The 16644-nt window shown below is 48.8% G+C and overlaps 1 protein-coding gene across 2 annotated transcripts in view; it reads right to left on the bottom strand.

Annotated features, from left to right (window-relative positions):
- Window positions 1-16644, bottom strand: part of LOC129812843 (cysteine-rich motor neuron 1 protein-like) — a 59796-nt gene that overhangs the window by 40352 nt on the left and 2800 nt on the right. For both annotated transcript variants that reach the window (XM_055864758.1, XM_055864759.1), the window contains exons 2-3: window positions 11089-11250; window positions 10689-10862 (exon numbers count right to left, since the gene is read on the bottom strand). In XM_055864758.1, coding sequence (XP_055720733.1) covers window positions 10689-10862; window positions 11089-11250 — 336 coding nt within the window. The remainder of the gene's footprint in view (window positions 1-10688; window positions 10863-11088; window positions 11251-16644) is intronic.

Here is a 16644-nt window from a genome sequence, read left to right as displayed (position 1 = left end):
TCTCAGAGTAGCTCAACACACCCTTCCCCATATTGTCAGATCTCCAATGAGATTGGCCCAGGGAAAGTGAGTGAGAGAGGCTGAGCTTTTATGATGCTGAAAGGGCTGAACAATGTCTGAGAAAAGGGGACTGATTCTTTTCAATGGGCCATTGTCTTCAATAGAGCTGGCGCAGAATGCATGGGAGTGGAAGGATGGCACAACTATGGTCCAAGTTGTATGAAACAGGAACAAACGGGCCATAAGGGGAGCTTCAAACAGAGTTAACGGTCTCTGGATCAGCCTTAGAAGACACTGAACAAAAAAGATGATTTGGGCTGCCACGCTCTGCAGCTGCCCAGTTTGTGGCAGTTAAGGCTGTTGAGTTACGCAACAGTGTTGGCCATCTGCGCGTGTTTACTTACCGACGACCAGGAAAAGCAGAAGCTGGTGATATGATCTGTGGCCAGGCTAGAGCTGGAGAGCTGGGGCAAGGGCTGGAGGGCAGAGATGGATCTGAGGCTGGCGGCAAGGGCTGGGGCTTGGGTTGGGGAAGGACTTGAGGGCCGGAGCACGGCAGGGCTCAAAGGGTTGAGGCTGGGGCTTGGGAAGAGTTGTGGTGTCTGGTGATCAGGGCTATAAGCTGACTGAGAGCAGTGAGATGACTGACAGGCTGAGACAGTGATCCCAACTCGCCTAGTGGAGACGCTCTTTGCCTGAACCACCACACAAGCTGTGTTTTGTTTCCCCTCTGAAATGAATGCCATGAGACACACACACACCCGCACACACACACACACACACACACCCACACACAAACAACACACACACTTGGACATGAGCAGGCTCGCTGCGCGCGACAGGGGCCGTAGTTTCCGCAAATGACACACAAACACAGAGCGAGGAGAAATGTAGCACCCCTGCCAGCTACTGGCAGTATGGAATGGCGAGTAATAGCAATACCACAAAGAGGCTGCAGCCAAGTAGAACTAATGATGCTTTCAGGAGAAGGACCTGGGTGGGAGGGAGTGTGGTGCTACAGGTGGGCCAACTCCGTAGTACCAAGCTTCATTTGTACCATGGCATCATGGTGGGCATGGCTCCCGTGTCTGACCCGCATCAACTCCACTTTCTCTTTTTCCTCCCTCCACATTCTCCCTTTTAAAAAGTACTCATACGATTATACACTGCTCAAAAAAATAAAGGGAACACTTAAACAACACAGTGTAACTCCAAGTCAATCACACTTCTGTGAAATCAAACTGTCCATTTAGGAAGCAACACTGATTGACAATAAATTTCACATGCTGTTGTGCAAATGGAATAGACAACAGGTGGAAATTATAGGCAATTAGCAAGACACCCCCAATAAAGGAGTGGTTCTGCAGGTGGTGACCACAGACCACTTCTCAGTTCCTATGCTTCCTGGCTGATGTTTTGGTCACTTTTGAATGCTGGCGGTGCTTTCACTCTAGTGGTAGCGTGAACCACACAAGTGGCTCAGGTAGTGCAGCTCATCCAGGATGGCACATCAATGCGAGCTGTGGCAAGAAGGTTTGCTGTGTCTGTCAGCGTAGTGTCCAGAGCATGGAGGCGCTACCAGGAGACATGCCAGTACATCAGGAGACGTGGAGGAGGCCGTAGGAGGGCAACAACCCAGCAGCAGGACCGCTACCTCCGCCTTTGTGCAAGGAGGAGCACTGCTCAAACGGTCAGAAACAGACTCCATGAGGGTGGTATGAGGGCCCGACGTCCACAGGTGGGGGTTGTGCTTACAGCCCAACACCGTGCAGGACGTTTGGCATTTGCCAGAGAACATCAATATTGGCAAATTCGCCACTGGCGCCCTGTGATCTTCACAGATGAAAGCATGTTCACACTGAGCACATGTGACAGACATGACAGAGTCTGGAGATGCCGTAGAGAACGTTCTGCTGCCTGCAACATCCTCCAGCATGACCGGTTTGGCGGTGGGTCAGTCATGGTGTGGGGTGGCATTTCTTTGGGGGGCCGCACAGCCCTCCATGTGCTCACCAGAGGTATCCTGACTGCCATTAGGTACCGAGATGAGATCCTCAGACCCCTTGTGAGACCATATGCTGGTGCGGTTGGCCCTGGGTTCCTCCTAATGCAAGACAATGCTAGACCTCATGTGGCTGGAGTGTGTCAGCAGTTCCTGCAAGAGGAAGGCATTGATGCTATGGACCGCCCGTTCCCCAGACCTGAATCCAATTGAGCACATCTGGGACATCATGTCTCGCTCCATCCACCAACGCCACGTTGCACCACAGACTGTCCAGGAGTTGCTTTAGTCCAGGTCTGGGAGGAGATCCCTCAGGAGACCATCGGCCACCTCATCAGGAGCATGCCCAGGCGTTGTAGGGAGGTCATACAGGCACGTGGAGGCCACACACACTACTGAGCCTCATTTTCACTTGTTTTAAGGACATTACATCAAAGTTGGATCAGCCTGTAGTGTGGTTTTCCACTTTAATTTTGAGTGTGACTCCAAATCCAGACCTCCATGGGTTGATAAATTTGATTTCCATTGATAATTTTTGTGTGATTTTGTTGTCAGCACATTCAAATACGTAAAGAAAAAAGTATTTAATAAGAATATTTCATTCATTCAGATCTAGGATGTGTTATTTTAGTGTTCCCTTTATTTTTTTGAGCAGTGTACTAAACGTCAATACTGCCCCATTTTACAAATGATGTATTCAAACACTAGGAGCAGTTCCATACGAATGGAATTCTACAGTATTACATTGCATGTATTTAAGTATTTTGTTGTTGCAGTGGGGACAGTAACAGTACTCTCGAAAAATGATACTTTAAGGAAAATGGCTTTAGATATTTATTTATTTTATGTTTAGCTCACATAATATAATTTAAACTTATGAATTTCAGTGTCTGTATTATAATAAATGTGGCAATGTAGACATTAATAAATGCATTTCTATAGCTTCCAAAATACCAACATGGAGGAACGGTGGCTTCAAAACAGTGTGTCAGTCACCTAGTATATACAGTACCAGTCAAAAGTTTGGACACACCTGCTCAGTCAAGGGTTTTTCTACATTGTAGAATAACAGTGAAGACATCAATACTATGAAATAACACATATGGAATCATGTAGTAACCAAAAAAGTGTTAAACAAATCAAAATAATGTTACATTTGAGATTCTTCAATGTAGCCACCCTTTGCCTTGTTGACAGCTTTGCACACTCTTGACATTCTCTCAACCAGCTTCATGAGGTAGTCACCTGGAATGCATTTCAAGTAAAGGCAGTCAATGTTGTTCTCCCCCTTAGACGAGAAGGAGCATGGATAGGACCAAGATGCGGATTGAGGGAAATAAGCCATCTTTTAATGAAAAACAGCAAACAAGACACTACAAACTACCAAACAACAAACGTGACTAACCTTCAACTGTCCTGTGAGGACACAGGAACAAACACCCACAAAACACCAGTGAAACCCTGGCTGCCTTTGTATGACTCTCAATTAGAGACAAACAATACACACCTGTCTCTAATTGAGAATCATACCAGGCCGAACACAAAACCCCACATAGAAATACAAACATAGACAAACCCACCCAACTCACGCCCTGACCAACTAAAATGAATACAAAACAAAGGAAAACAGGTCAGGAACGTGACAGAACCCCCCCTTAAGGTGCGAACTCCGGGCGCACCAGCACAAAGTCTAGGGGAGGGTCTGGGTGGGCGTCTGTCCACGGTGGCGGCTCTGGCGGTGGACGAGGTCCCCACCCCACCATAATCAATCCCCGCTTCTTTATCCCCCTCCCAATGACCACCCTCCCACTAACCCCACCTAAATGAAGGGGCAGCACCGGGATAAGGGGCAGCACCGGGACAAGGGGCAGCACCGGGACAAGGGGCAGCACCGGGACAAGGGGCAGCACCGGGACAAGGAGCAGCACCGGGACAAGGGGCAGCACCGGGACAAGGGGCAGCACCGGGACAAGGGGCAGCACCGGGATAAGGGGCAGCACCGGGATAAGGACCAGCACCGGGATAAGGGGCGGCAGGTCCTGGCTGAGGGACTCCGGCAGGTCCTGGCTGAGGGACTCCGGCAGGTCCGGGCTGAGTGGCAGCTCCGGACTGTAGGGCAGCTCCGGACTGTAGGGCAGCTCCGGACTGTACGGCAGCTCCGGACTGTAGGGCAGCTCCGGACTGTAGGGCAGCTCCGGACTGTAGGGCAGCTCCGGACTGTCGGACGTCTCTGGCAGCTCCTGACTGGCGGGCGTCTCTGGCAGCTCCTGACTGGCGGGCGTCTCTGGCAGCTCCTGACTGGCGGGCGTCTCTGGCAGCTCCTGACTGGCGGGCGTCTCTGGCAGCTCCTGACTGGCGGGCGTCTCTGGCAGCTCCTGACTGGCGGGCGTCTCTGGCAGCTCCTGACTGGCGGGCGTCTATGGCAGCTCCTGACTGGCGGGCGTCTATGGCAGCTCCTGACTGGCGGGCGTCTCTGGCAGCTCCTGACTGACGGACGGCTCTACTGGCTCGTGGCAGACAGACGGCTCAGACGGCGCTGGGCAGACAGACGGCTCAGACGGCGCTGGGCAGACAGACGGCTCAGACGGCGCTGGGCAGACAGACGGCTCAGACGGCGCTGGGCAGACAGACGGCTCAGACGGCGCTGGGCAGACAGACGGCTCAGACGGCGCTGGGCAGACAGACGGCTCAGACGGCGCTGGGCAGACAGACGGCTCAGACGGCGCTGGGCAGACAGACGGCTCAGACGGCGCTGGGCAGACAGACGGCTCAGACGGCGCTGGGCAGACAGACGGCTCAGACGGCGCTGGGCAGACAGACGGCTCAGACGGCGCTGGGCAGACAGACGGCTCAGACGGCGCTGGGCAGACAGACGGCTCAGACGGCGCTGGGCAGACAGACGGCTCAGACGGCGCTGGGCAGACAGATGGCTCAGACGGCGCTGGGCAGACGGGCCGTTCAGGCACCGCTGGGCAGACGGCAGACTCTGGCCGGCTGAGACGCACTATAGGCCTGGTGCGTGGTACCGGAACTGGAGGTACCGGGCTGAGGGCACGCACCTCAGGGCGAGTGCGGGGAACAGGAACAGGGCACACTGGACTCTCGTGGCGCACTCTAGGCCTGGTGCGTGGTACCGGAACTGGAGGTACCGGGCTGAGGGCACGCACCTCAGGGCGAGTGCGGGGAGAAGGAACAGTGCGTCCAGGGCTCTGGAGACGCACAGGAGGCTTGGTGCGTGGTGCCGGAACTGGAGGCACCGGGCTGGAGACACGCACCATAGGGAGAGTACGTGGAAGAGGAACAGGGCTCTGGAGATGCACTGGAAGCCTGGTGCGTGGTGTAGGCACTGGTGGTACTGAGCTGGGGTGGGAAGGTGGCGCCGGATATACCGGACCGTGAAGGAGGACACGTGCTCTTGAGCACCGAGCCTCCCCAACCTTACCAGGTTGAATGGACCCCGTAGCCCTGCCAGTGCGGCGAGGTGGAATAGCCCGCACTGGGCTATGCAGGCGAACCGGGGACACCACCTGTAAGGCTGGTGCCATGTACGCCGGCCCGAGGAGACGTACTGGAGGCCAGATACGTTGGGCCGGCTTCATGGCATCCGGCTCGATGCCCAACCTAGCCCTCCCAGTGCGGCAAGGTGGAATAGCCCGCACTGGGCTAAGCACGCGTACTGGGGACACCGTGCGCTTCACCGCATAACACGGTGTCTGACCAGTACGACGCCCTCTTACTCCACGGCAAGCCCGGGGAGTTGGCTCAGGTATCCAACCCGGCTTCGCCACACTCCCCTTTAGCCCCCCCCCCAAGAAATTTTTGGGTGAGCCTCTCGGGCTTCCAGCCTCTCATACGTGCTGCCTCCTCAATCCACCGCTCCTGGGCTGTGGCTGCCTTCTTCACCTCCCGAGAGCGGTGATTCTCTCCAACCCTTCCCCAGGGTCCTTTTCCGTCCATGATCTCCCAAGACCATTCCTCCTGTGTCCAGTGCCTTAGTTCCTTTTCTCTCTCCTCAATCCGCTTGGTCCTGTTGTGGTGGGTGTTTCTGTAAAGGCAGTCAATGTTGTTCTCCCCCTTAGACGAGAAGGAGCATGGATAGGACCAAGATGCGGATTGAGGGAAATAAGCCATCTTTTAATGAAAAACAGCAAACAAGACACTACAAACTACCAAACAACAAACGTGACTAACCTTCAACTGTCCTGTGAGGACACAGGAACAAACACCCACAAAACACCAGTGAAACCCTGGCTGCCTTTGTATGACTCTCAATTAGAGACAAACAATACACACCTGTCTCTAATTGAGAATCATACCAGGCCGAACACAAAACCCCACATAGAAATACAAACATAGACAAACCCACCCAACTCACGCCCTGACCAACTAAAATGAATACAAAACAAAGGAAAACAGGTCAGGAACGTGACAGTGTGCCTTTGCGGAATTTGTGGAATTTCTTTCCTTCTTAATGTGTTTGAACCAATCAGTTGTGTTGTGACAAGGTAAGGTTGGTATTAGGAAAATAAACCTAATCTGTAAAAGACCAAGTCCATATTATGGCAAGAACAGATCAAATAAGCAAAGAGAAACAACAGTCCATCATTATTCAAGACATGAAGGTCAGTCAATACGGAAAATTTCAAGAACTTTGAAACTTTCTTCAAGTGCAGTTGCAAAAACCATCAAGCGCTATGATGAAACTGGCTCTCATGAGGACCTCCACAGGAAAGGATTACCCAGAGTTACCTCTGCTGCAGAGGATAAGCTCATTAGAGTTACCAGCCTCAGATTGCAGCCCAAATAAATGCTTCACAGAGTTCAAGTAACAGACATCTCAACATCAACTGTTCAGAGGAGGCTGCGTGAATCAGGTCTTCATGGTCGCATTGCTGCAAAGAAACCACTACTAAAGGACACCAATAAGAAGAAGAGACTTGCTTGGGCCAAGTAACACGAGCAATGGACATTAGACCGGTGGAAATCTGTACTTGGTCTGATGGGTCCAAATTTGAGATTTTGGTTCCAACCGTTGTGTCTTTGTGAGACGCAGAGTTGGTGAACAGATGACCTCCGCATGTGTGGTTCTCACCGTGAAGAATGGAGTAGGAGGTGTGATGATGTGGGGTGTGCTTTGCTGGGGACACTGTCAGTGATTAATGTAGAATTCAAGGCACACTTAACCAGCATTGCTATCACAGCATTCTGCAGCGATACGCCATCCCATCTGGTTTGCGCTTAGTGGGACTATCATTTGTTTTCCAACAAGACAATGACCCAACACACCTCCAGGCTGCGTAAGGGCTATTTGACCAAGAAGGAGAGGGATGGAGTGCTGCATCAGATGACCTGGCCTCCACAATCACCACTGACCTCAACCCAATTGAGATGGTTTGGGATGAGTTGGACCGCAGAGTGAAAAAAAAGCAGCCAACAAGTGCTCAGCATATGTGGGAACTCCTTCAAGACTGTTGGAAAATTATTCCAGCTGAAGCTGGTTGAGAGAATGCCAAGAGTGTGCAAAGCTGTCATCAAGGCAAAGGGTGGCTACTTTGAAGAATCTAAAATCTAAAATATATTTATCTAAAATATATTTAGAGTTGTTTAACACTTTTTTGGTTACTCCATGATTCCATGTGTTATTTCATAGTTTTGATGTTTTTACTATTATTCTGCAATGTAGAAAATAGTAAAAATAAAGAAAAACCCTTGAATGAGCAGGTGTGTCCAAACCTTGGACTGGTAGAGTATATAACTGCATTTCACCCATATTAACCTTCTGAGGTTAGCCATGAGGACCAGCCCATGGTTGGGAGTTTAAAGTTTAAAGTACATTGATGTAACGTGCTATACAGTAGTTGTGCAAAACAACCCAACGGATTACACCCACCTTCCGTTTTCCCAGATCTGCTCTCTGTAGGCCATTACAATATTACGTCATATGAGCAACATGAATCAAATCAAAGTATTAGTAGCTACAGAACAAGTCCTCTTCTGAAGGCCACATCGGGAAACTCCTTGTGCACAGCAGCTTAAAGCCTTATCATTCATCAAAGTCATAAAAGCACACACCGGGCCGGAGAACTAAGCAGAGACCCCAGGCCATTTTATGCACTTGACACAAATATCTTGTTAAGATGGCTTCCCTGACTACCCCTAGCCAGCTTCCTAGCTGGCTCCCTGGCCTGGCCTGGCCTCCTTCTTTTCCACTAATCTGATCAATCCTCAGAGATTCTGTCTAATACTTCCTCCTTAGTGACACATGGTGCCTGTGTCAATGTCACCTCAACGCACCTATCATGACATTGACCGCCTTTTGAAGTCCAACAACGTGTGTCAGCATGCGGAAAGTACATATATAGAGAACCTTTACAGATACTAAGAGATGACTGTTGGTGATCAAGCGCTGCAGACAGTGAAGTAGCAAATGACGTTTGCGCCCCAAGTCTTCAAACAAACAGTAAACAGGAACAGCAGTCAGGACGGTCGGCCCGACTCAGAAGGCTACTCTACAATCTGAACATGAAGAGCCAGTCCCAAACCACTACCATATGTAAATGTACAGACAGAGGATGTAGTGTTCAAATACAGGGCTGAAAAAGTTCTTAATGTACTGGCAATAATTTTGCTTTCTTCTTCAACTGCGTGTGAAGAGGTGTCGAAATCACTGTAAATCTCATGCAGCAAAACCAGAGCTTATATTATATTTAGACATCACATGCTAACGGACACATTCATACCGAGCTAAAGCACTACTTGGTGAGATGGGTAGGCCCACGACCCCTCTAAAGTTCCTGCCACTATGCTAGCAGGAGCACTGCAACCAGGGTTATTCATTCAAAAAAAGCACTGACGACAGACAGCAAGATCTCCACCAAGCCAGTCAGACAAAACAAGTTAATTATGACTGCCTTGAACACACACACACACACACACACACACACACACACACACACACACACACACACACACACACACACACACACACACACACACACACACACACACACACACACACACACACACACACACACACACACACACACACACACACACACACACAAATAAACCCGTTACTTGATGAGCGGCTGTTGGAAGGGTGTATGAGGAGTGGTGAAAACCCTGGCTGCTAAAAAATGTTGTTTACTGTTTTCAGTGTTGTCATTTCACGCTGTCGTCCTCTCTTGGCTGCCCTTGACGACGGGAAGTTGCGAAATGCAGCAGTCGACTAGTGTATATTTTTCATAGTGACACAGGAGAAGCTAATGACACTCTCTCTCAACAATACAATGTGAGCACAGTTTCCCACATGTCTAGAGGGATTTACTGATCAAATTTGGCTTAGGAGAAATATCCAAATACACAGCCAAGGGACTGTAAATGCTCTGTAACAACCCCAACATTTCTTTGTAGATCTAATAACCTCAGATAGGCCTCTATGGCACGTCGCCAGCTACAGTACTACAGCTACACTGGCTGCTCTACCCCATACATCATTATATTATCAGGAATTATACCAATTTGCAACAGCAGATTTTCGCCATTTCCCAACTGAATGATCCAATAAAAAAAAAGAATGAAAGTACAAACATAATCTGATGTGGCAAATCTAAAACAAACTTTTTAGTTCTGGATCTAGTCAAATCAAATCAAATTGTATTTGTCACATGCGATGAATACAACAGGTGTAGACTTTACCGTGAAATGTTTGCTTACGAGCCCTTCCCAACGATGCAGAGTTAAAAAACGATAATAAAAATATGAATAAAAAACATGGAATTGGGCCTCCTATGCTGAACATATGTGCTCAGTATACTGACGCGAGTCCAGCCTTCTGGCACAATGTGGCTGTATAGTATTATAAAGCAACTAATGATAACTAACACAGCGAGACAGAGAGAGTCTCTGAGTTCACTCACTGGCACTTTTTCAATGAGACCAATGTTCTTCATACGTACAGAGAGAGCTGCCATATTGGCTTCATGCATCTCTCTCAGTTCTGTCAAAGGGGCGAAATAGAACCCACCTTAATAACAATTCTCACTTAGAAGTAACAGTCAGAGAGTCAGCTACATGGATACTTACACTTGGCCTCTCTATGAACCACATTTAAACAAACAGCCCATAATCGTCACTCTGGTACCTGAGCTCTGTGGAGTTCCATCTTTCTCCTCACTCAGGGCTTTAACCCTGGACAGGGACAGCCTTCAGCCAGCACACTATACTGTTACACTTTACAGCCTGAACACTGTGTAAGCAGATTTATAACACTTCATATTTCCACAGTGCATTCTCCTCATAATATAACTTCTCTCTGCCTTTCTGTCTGTCTCAGTGTTGGCATGGAAAGGACTTTGAAATAGACTGACTGGTTGTCTACTACACCTCTGTGATTTTTCACAGGTTGTGCTGACTCGCTGTACTGTATGAGTCAGGTAGCACATGACTCTACGTAAATATTAGGGTAGATGCCTATCACTATTACCACATATGCTTAATAAGCTGAGATCAACTCAAATAGAGATTGTGTAAAACAGCAATACAAGGATTTTGTAGGATAAAAAAGGTCAGATCTGTTTTTGAATCTGAATCTACATTTTGTTCACTGTATCAGCCCACTTTCTGCAATATGACTTGAGCAGTTGTTGGTTAGTTTTGAGTTAGTTTTAGGTTAGTTCAAGGTTACCTGCGGCCTCCTGGCACTGGCTGCGGTTGATGTAGGCGAAGTGGTGGTGGCAGCTCTGGGACTCACACACACAGCCCTGTCCTGTCAGGTTGCACCCAGAAAACATGCAGGCTGGGTTGGAGGGGCCCACAAACTTCTCCCTGTGCCTGTCCCGGTGCTCATGTCTACGGCTCTCTAAAAGAAAGAGAAGAGGGGACAGGACATAGTCAGTCATCATGAGTCACTGACAATAGCACCACATAGATCCACGCTGGGGCACCCTCATGCAAAGCCTGAGCTTGTGTGTCATCACTAAGATATGTTCCTAGCGTTAGTCACCAGCGTTCAACATCTGATACGGATTAGCAACGTTCAAAGGATTGCATTCTTTGCTCCTGACTGCTAGTTGTGGGAGACTCACCTGTCTTGCCGGCCCTCATACAGGATTCCATGTCAGGGTAGGAGAAGGAGCCCAGGCAGGATTGACGAGCGTCACACACACACATGGCCCCCGCTCTGTCACAGCCCGTCTGCAGGGGGCAGCGCTCATCCTCCAACCCAGCCTCCGGGCTGTCAGGCATAACTGTGGAGAAGAGGAAACGTGATATTAGAGGAGAGGAGAGAACTAGAAGAGAAGCATCATCAGAGCGATCCAGCACAGCGTAGTGGGGCCTGGGCTGCATCAGAGCGACCCAGCGCAGCATAGTGGGGCCTGGGCTGCATCAGAACGACCCAGCGCAGCATAGTGGGGCCTGGGCTGCATCAGAGCGACCCAGTGCAGCATAGTGGGGCCTGGGCTGCATCAGAGCGACTCAGCGCAGCATAGTGGGGCCTGGGCTGCATCAGAGCGACCCAGCGCAGCATAGTGGGGCCTGGGCTGCATCAGAGCGACCCAGCGCAGCATAGTGGTGCCTGGGCTGCATCAGCCATCCCTCCCTGATCTGTTCCTGCCCTGCATATCGTGCCATAACACCGCTGTTGAGCTGATGTGTTTGCTTTTGTTCCACAGCGAAGGGCCCTCCCAGGGTTCCCCTCTGCTGGCTGTCCTGATTCCTCCTCTGCTCTCTGTGTGCCACCACCATGGCCCATGCCAAACCATGTGATTAGTGTTTCATTTTAAGGTTAAAAAAAAGTACCTGTCACTCATTTTAAGGTGAACCTTGTTATGTGAACTGAACTCTTATTTTAATACGGTGATACTATTATTTTTTATTATTATTTATTACATAAGAAACATTGAACATCTGATAGTCAAATCATGGTGTAAAAGCAGGTGAGCTGGTTATATTCTTTTTAGCCATTTTCTGGTGTTTTGTTACCCTAGAAATGTAATATATATATTTTTTAAATTCCCCCCTGTTGCACACAACAAGCTTCCATTCCCCCCGTCATAAGGGGATTTATGGATGATTTAAGATGAAATCGCCAACCCTGTTACGGTCAACCCTGTTAAGGTCAACCCTGTTACGGTCAACCATGTATTACGGTCAACCCTGTTACTTTATTTGACAGTTAATAGTCACTTACAGTAGCATTTTATTTATTTAACCTCTTGAGATGGGAAAACATGTTTTTATTAAGGTGAACATGTGCTCATCATGACAGAATGTTACAATTATGTGAAATGAATAATTCACTAACCAAAAGGGACTGATTTCGTGGAATGACCCAGCTCCTCCAGGCTGAGCTCTACACAAACACATCTAATGACAATGGTGGGTGGAGTGTGGAGGGGAGACAGGGCCCCTCTCACCATGTGGCTTAATTACCACCAAACCCCTGGGATCAGAAGACCCACCACGTCAGCTGCCGGAGCGAGCCCCCCTTTCTGCTCCTCAGGGACCCCCACAGGGTGGCTCTGTTCATGCCTGATGCAGTGTTGCCTGCCACAGAGTAAACAGGCTCAAACAGAACAAGCCACAGCACAGTGCTCTGCTCCTCTCCTCTCCCTCCAACGGCTTAGCCCCTGGGCCTCAATCAACAACGTAAAGACTTGATTACTGCTTATCAAAATATTCTGGCTTGTCTCACAGACACATTTAGAACTGTTGTAGAAAATGAGCGCCTGAGCGGTGCCATGGGTATACTTTTCATTGAGCTGCGATGGGTATACTTTTCATTATTTTCTTTCAGAAAGGGAGGCCTTGCTTTCATACTGTCCTATGGGCCAGGAGACAATGCATTGATGATTCATTAAATATGATGGTGTATGAATGAAACGTGTAGAAAATACTTAAGAAAAATCACGTTGTTAATTTATTAATAAGAAACATAGAATTGTGTTATTAGATGTTGAGGGAAAACAGGGATGAACTGCTATTCCTTTCAGAAGTGGTCCTTGAAGTAGAGCTCTCTGTATGTAGCCTATAGTGGTCACCCAGACTAACCCATGGCCCTCTCTGAGGTGTTAATTCTGCAGCTCAAAATGTGAATATGGCCAAACAGAATATTTTTCAGAGACTCTAAAAGTGATTATTTCCAGAGTTAAATATTGGGTGGCAAACAGTCATGGTCCCTATGAGCTAAACCAGCTGAGACATTGGGGAGAGTAGAGGGGGGAGGAAGAGGTACCCACTACCCATATTAACTTTGGCTTGGCCTTGAAATGTCATCTCATAGAAAACTCCTCTGTCTATCAGGCAGCCTGGGTAGACCAGCCAGCTGGTAGAGAGAAAGGACAAGCTTTTCAAACAGACCTCTACTGCCTCGCCAAAACTCTTCCTCATTTCCTGTCACTTTTAAATGATCCGCACCTCCAACGTTTTTCTATCTCTGAGCTTTTCTGTGCCTAGGAGAGTATTTGTACTTTTCTGTGCCTAGGAGAGTATTTGTACTTTTCTGTGCCTAGGAGAGTATTTGTACTTTCTGTGCCTAGGAGAGTATTTGTACGCGGCATTCATTGACGCTGGGGGTCTGAGTCTGTGGGATGCTTCAGGAGTTGGAGGCAGGAGGTAGACAAAGCATAATGAGAGGATGGGGGGGGGGGGGGGGGTGAACCTTTAATTACTGTAGCTAATGATTAGGTTGACCCCCTGGCTGTGATATGACCCCACTTAGCTGGCCTGGCCTGGTCCTGCTCTGACTCTGGCCAGGGCTTGGATCACAGCTGGGTCTCTGGGGGAGTCCTCTCAGCCATGGAGACTGCTTGTCTTGGCATCTGAAGCTGCGATGGGAAAGTTGACCTCTGAGACCCTGTGGCTGATAGCGGGCTAAAAAGGAAGTGTTTGAAATATTAGATAATGCTAGAGGAAGAGGGAAGTGGACAGCATGTGAAGAAGTACTGGACAAGACGCAGTGCTCTTGAGGACAGACATTCTGTGAGGTGGTATGTAAATGCTCTGGAGAAGGTGGGAGCTTTGAAGAGAGAAGATGGGGCAGTGAGACAGCTAAAACAAAAACACCCTGGCCAAACATTGATATCACTCAAGTGGTGCAATACCCTTTGGGGGTGAAGTTAGTTATCTATGTGTTTGGATTCACAGGCAACTTTCCCTAATCACAGCTGTCATAACAATAAACAACCACTTTATTGTTAAATGTGCAACCAGAGGGAAAAAAACTCTAGACCACCTTTACTCCACACACAGAGATGCATACAAAGCCCTCCCTCGCCCTCCATTTGGCAAATCTGACCATAACTCTATACTACTGATTCCTGCTTACAAGCAAAAACTAAAGCAGGAAGCACCAGTGACTCGCTCAATAAGGAAGTTGTCAGATGACACGGATGTTAAGCTACAGGACTGCTTTACCAGCACAGACTGGAATATGTTCGGGGATTCTTCCGATGGCATTGAGGAGTACACCACATCAGTCACTGGCTTCATCAATAAGTGCATCGATGACATCGTCCCCACAGTGACGGTACGTACATACCCCAACCAGAAGTCATGGATTACAGGCAACATCCGCACTGAGCTAAAGGGCAGAGCTGCCACTTTCAAAGAGCGGGACTTTAACCCGGATCCCGCTATGCCCTCTGACGAACCATCAAACAGGCAAAGCGACAATACAGGACTAAGATTGAATCGTACTACACCGGTTCCAACGTTCGTTGGATGTGGCAGGGCTTGCAAACCATTACGGACTACAAAGGGAAGCCCAGCCGCGAGCTGCTCAGTGACACAAGTCTACCAGACGAGCTAAATAACTTCTATGCTCGCTTTGAGGCAAGCAACACTGAAGCATGCATGAGAGCTGTTCCGGATGACTGTGTGATTACGCTCTCCATAGCCGATGTGAGTAAGACCTTTAAACAGGTCAACATTCACAAAGCTACAGAGCCAGACGGATTACCAGGATGTGTACTCCGAGCATGCACTGACCAACTGGCAAGTGTCTTCACTGACATTTTCAACCTGTCCCTCGCGAGTCTGTAATACCAACATGTTTCAAGCAGACCACCATAGTCCTTGTGCCCAAGAACACCAAGGTAACCTGCCTAAATGACTACAGACCCGTAGTACTCACGTCCGTAGTCATGAAGTGCTTTGAAAAGCGGGTCAAGTCTCACATCAACACCATTATCCCAGAAACCCTAGACCCACTCCAATTTGCATACCGACCCCAACAAATCCACAGATGATGCAATCTCTATTGCACTCCACACTGCCCTTTCCCACCTGGACAAAAGGAACACCTATGTGAGAATGCTATTCATTGAGTACAGCTCAGCGCCCTCAAAGCCCATCACTAAGCTAAGGACCCTGGGACTAAACATCTCCCTCTGCAACTAGATCCTGGACTTCCTGACGGGCCGCCCCCAGTTGGTAAGGGTAGGTAACAACACATCTGCCACGCTGATCCTCAACACGGGGGCCCCTCAGTGGTGCGTCCTTAGTCCCCTCCTGTACTCCCTGTTCACCCATGACTGCATGGCAAAGCACGACTCTAACACCATCATTAAGTTTGCCGACGACACAACACTGGTAGGCCTGATCACCAACAGCGATGAGACATCCTATAGGGAGGAGGTCAGAGAACTAGCAGTGTGGTGCCAGGATAACAACCTCTCTCTCAACGTGATCAAGACAAAGAAGATGATTGTGGACTATAGGAAAAGGAGGACCGAGCACGCCCCCATTCTCATCGACGGGGCTGTAGTGGAGCAGGTTGAAAGCTTCAAGTTCCTTGGTGTCCACATAACCAACAAATTATCATGGTCCAAACACACCAAGACAGTCGTGAAGAGGGCACGACAATGCCTATTCCCCCTCAGGAGACTGAAAAGATTTGGCATGGGTCCTCAGATCCTCAAAAATTATACAGCTGCACCATTGAGAGCATCCTGACTGGTTGCATCACTGCCTGGTATGGCAACTGCTCGGCATCCGACCGTAACGGACTACAGAGGGTTGTGCGTGTGGCCCAGTACATCACTGGGGCCAAGCTTCGTGCCATCCAGGACCTGTATACCAGGCAGTGTCAGAGGAAGGCCCTAAAAATTGACAAAGACTCCAGCCACCCTAGTCATAGACTGTTCTCTCTGCTACCGCACGGCAAGCAGTACCGCAGTGCCAAGTCTAGGTCCAAAAGGCTTCTTAACAGCTTCTACCTCCAAACCAGAAGTATCCTGAACAGCTAATGAAATGGCTACCTAGACTATTTGCATTGTCCCCCCATCCCACCCCCATTTTTACGCCGCTGCTACTCTCTGTTTATTATCCTTGCATAGTCACTTTACCTCTACCTACATGTACATTATTACCTCAATTACCTCGACTAACCGGTGCCCCACACATTGACCCTGTACCGTTACCCCCTGTATATAGCCTCGTTACTGTTATTTTATTGTTGCTCCTTAACTATTAGCTATTTTTGTATTTTTCATCTTCATTATTAGAATTTCTTTATCTTCAGTTTATTTCAGTAATTACTTTCTTAAAACTGCAAAACTGCAAGCATTTCACTGTACCTGTTGTATTCGGTGCATGTGACAAATACAATTTGATTTGATTTGATTTTAAGGTGAAAACTG

Source organism: Salvelinus fontinalis, chromosome 16 (genome assembly GCF_029448725.1).
Source record: "Salvelinus fontinalis isolate EN_2023a chromosome 16, ASM2944872v1, whole genome shotgun sequence".
Classification (NCBI taxonomy): Eukaryota; Metazoa; Chordata; class Actinopteri; order Salmoniformes; family Salmonidae; genus Salvelinus; species Salvelinus fontinalis.
The sequence above is the reverse complement of the archived record's forward strand: the minus strand, read 5'-3'. Positions and strand labels throughout refer to the sequence as shown.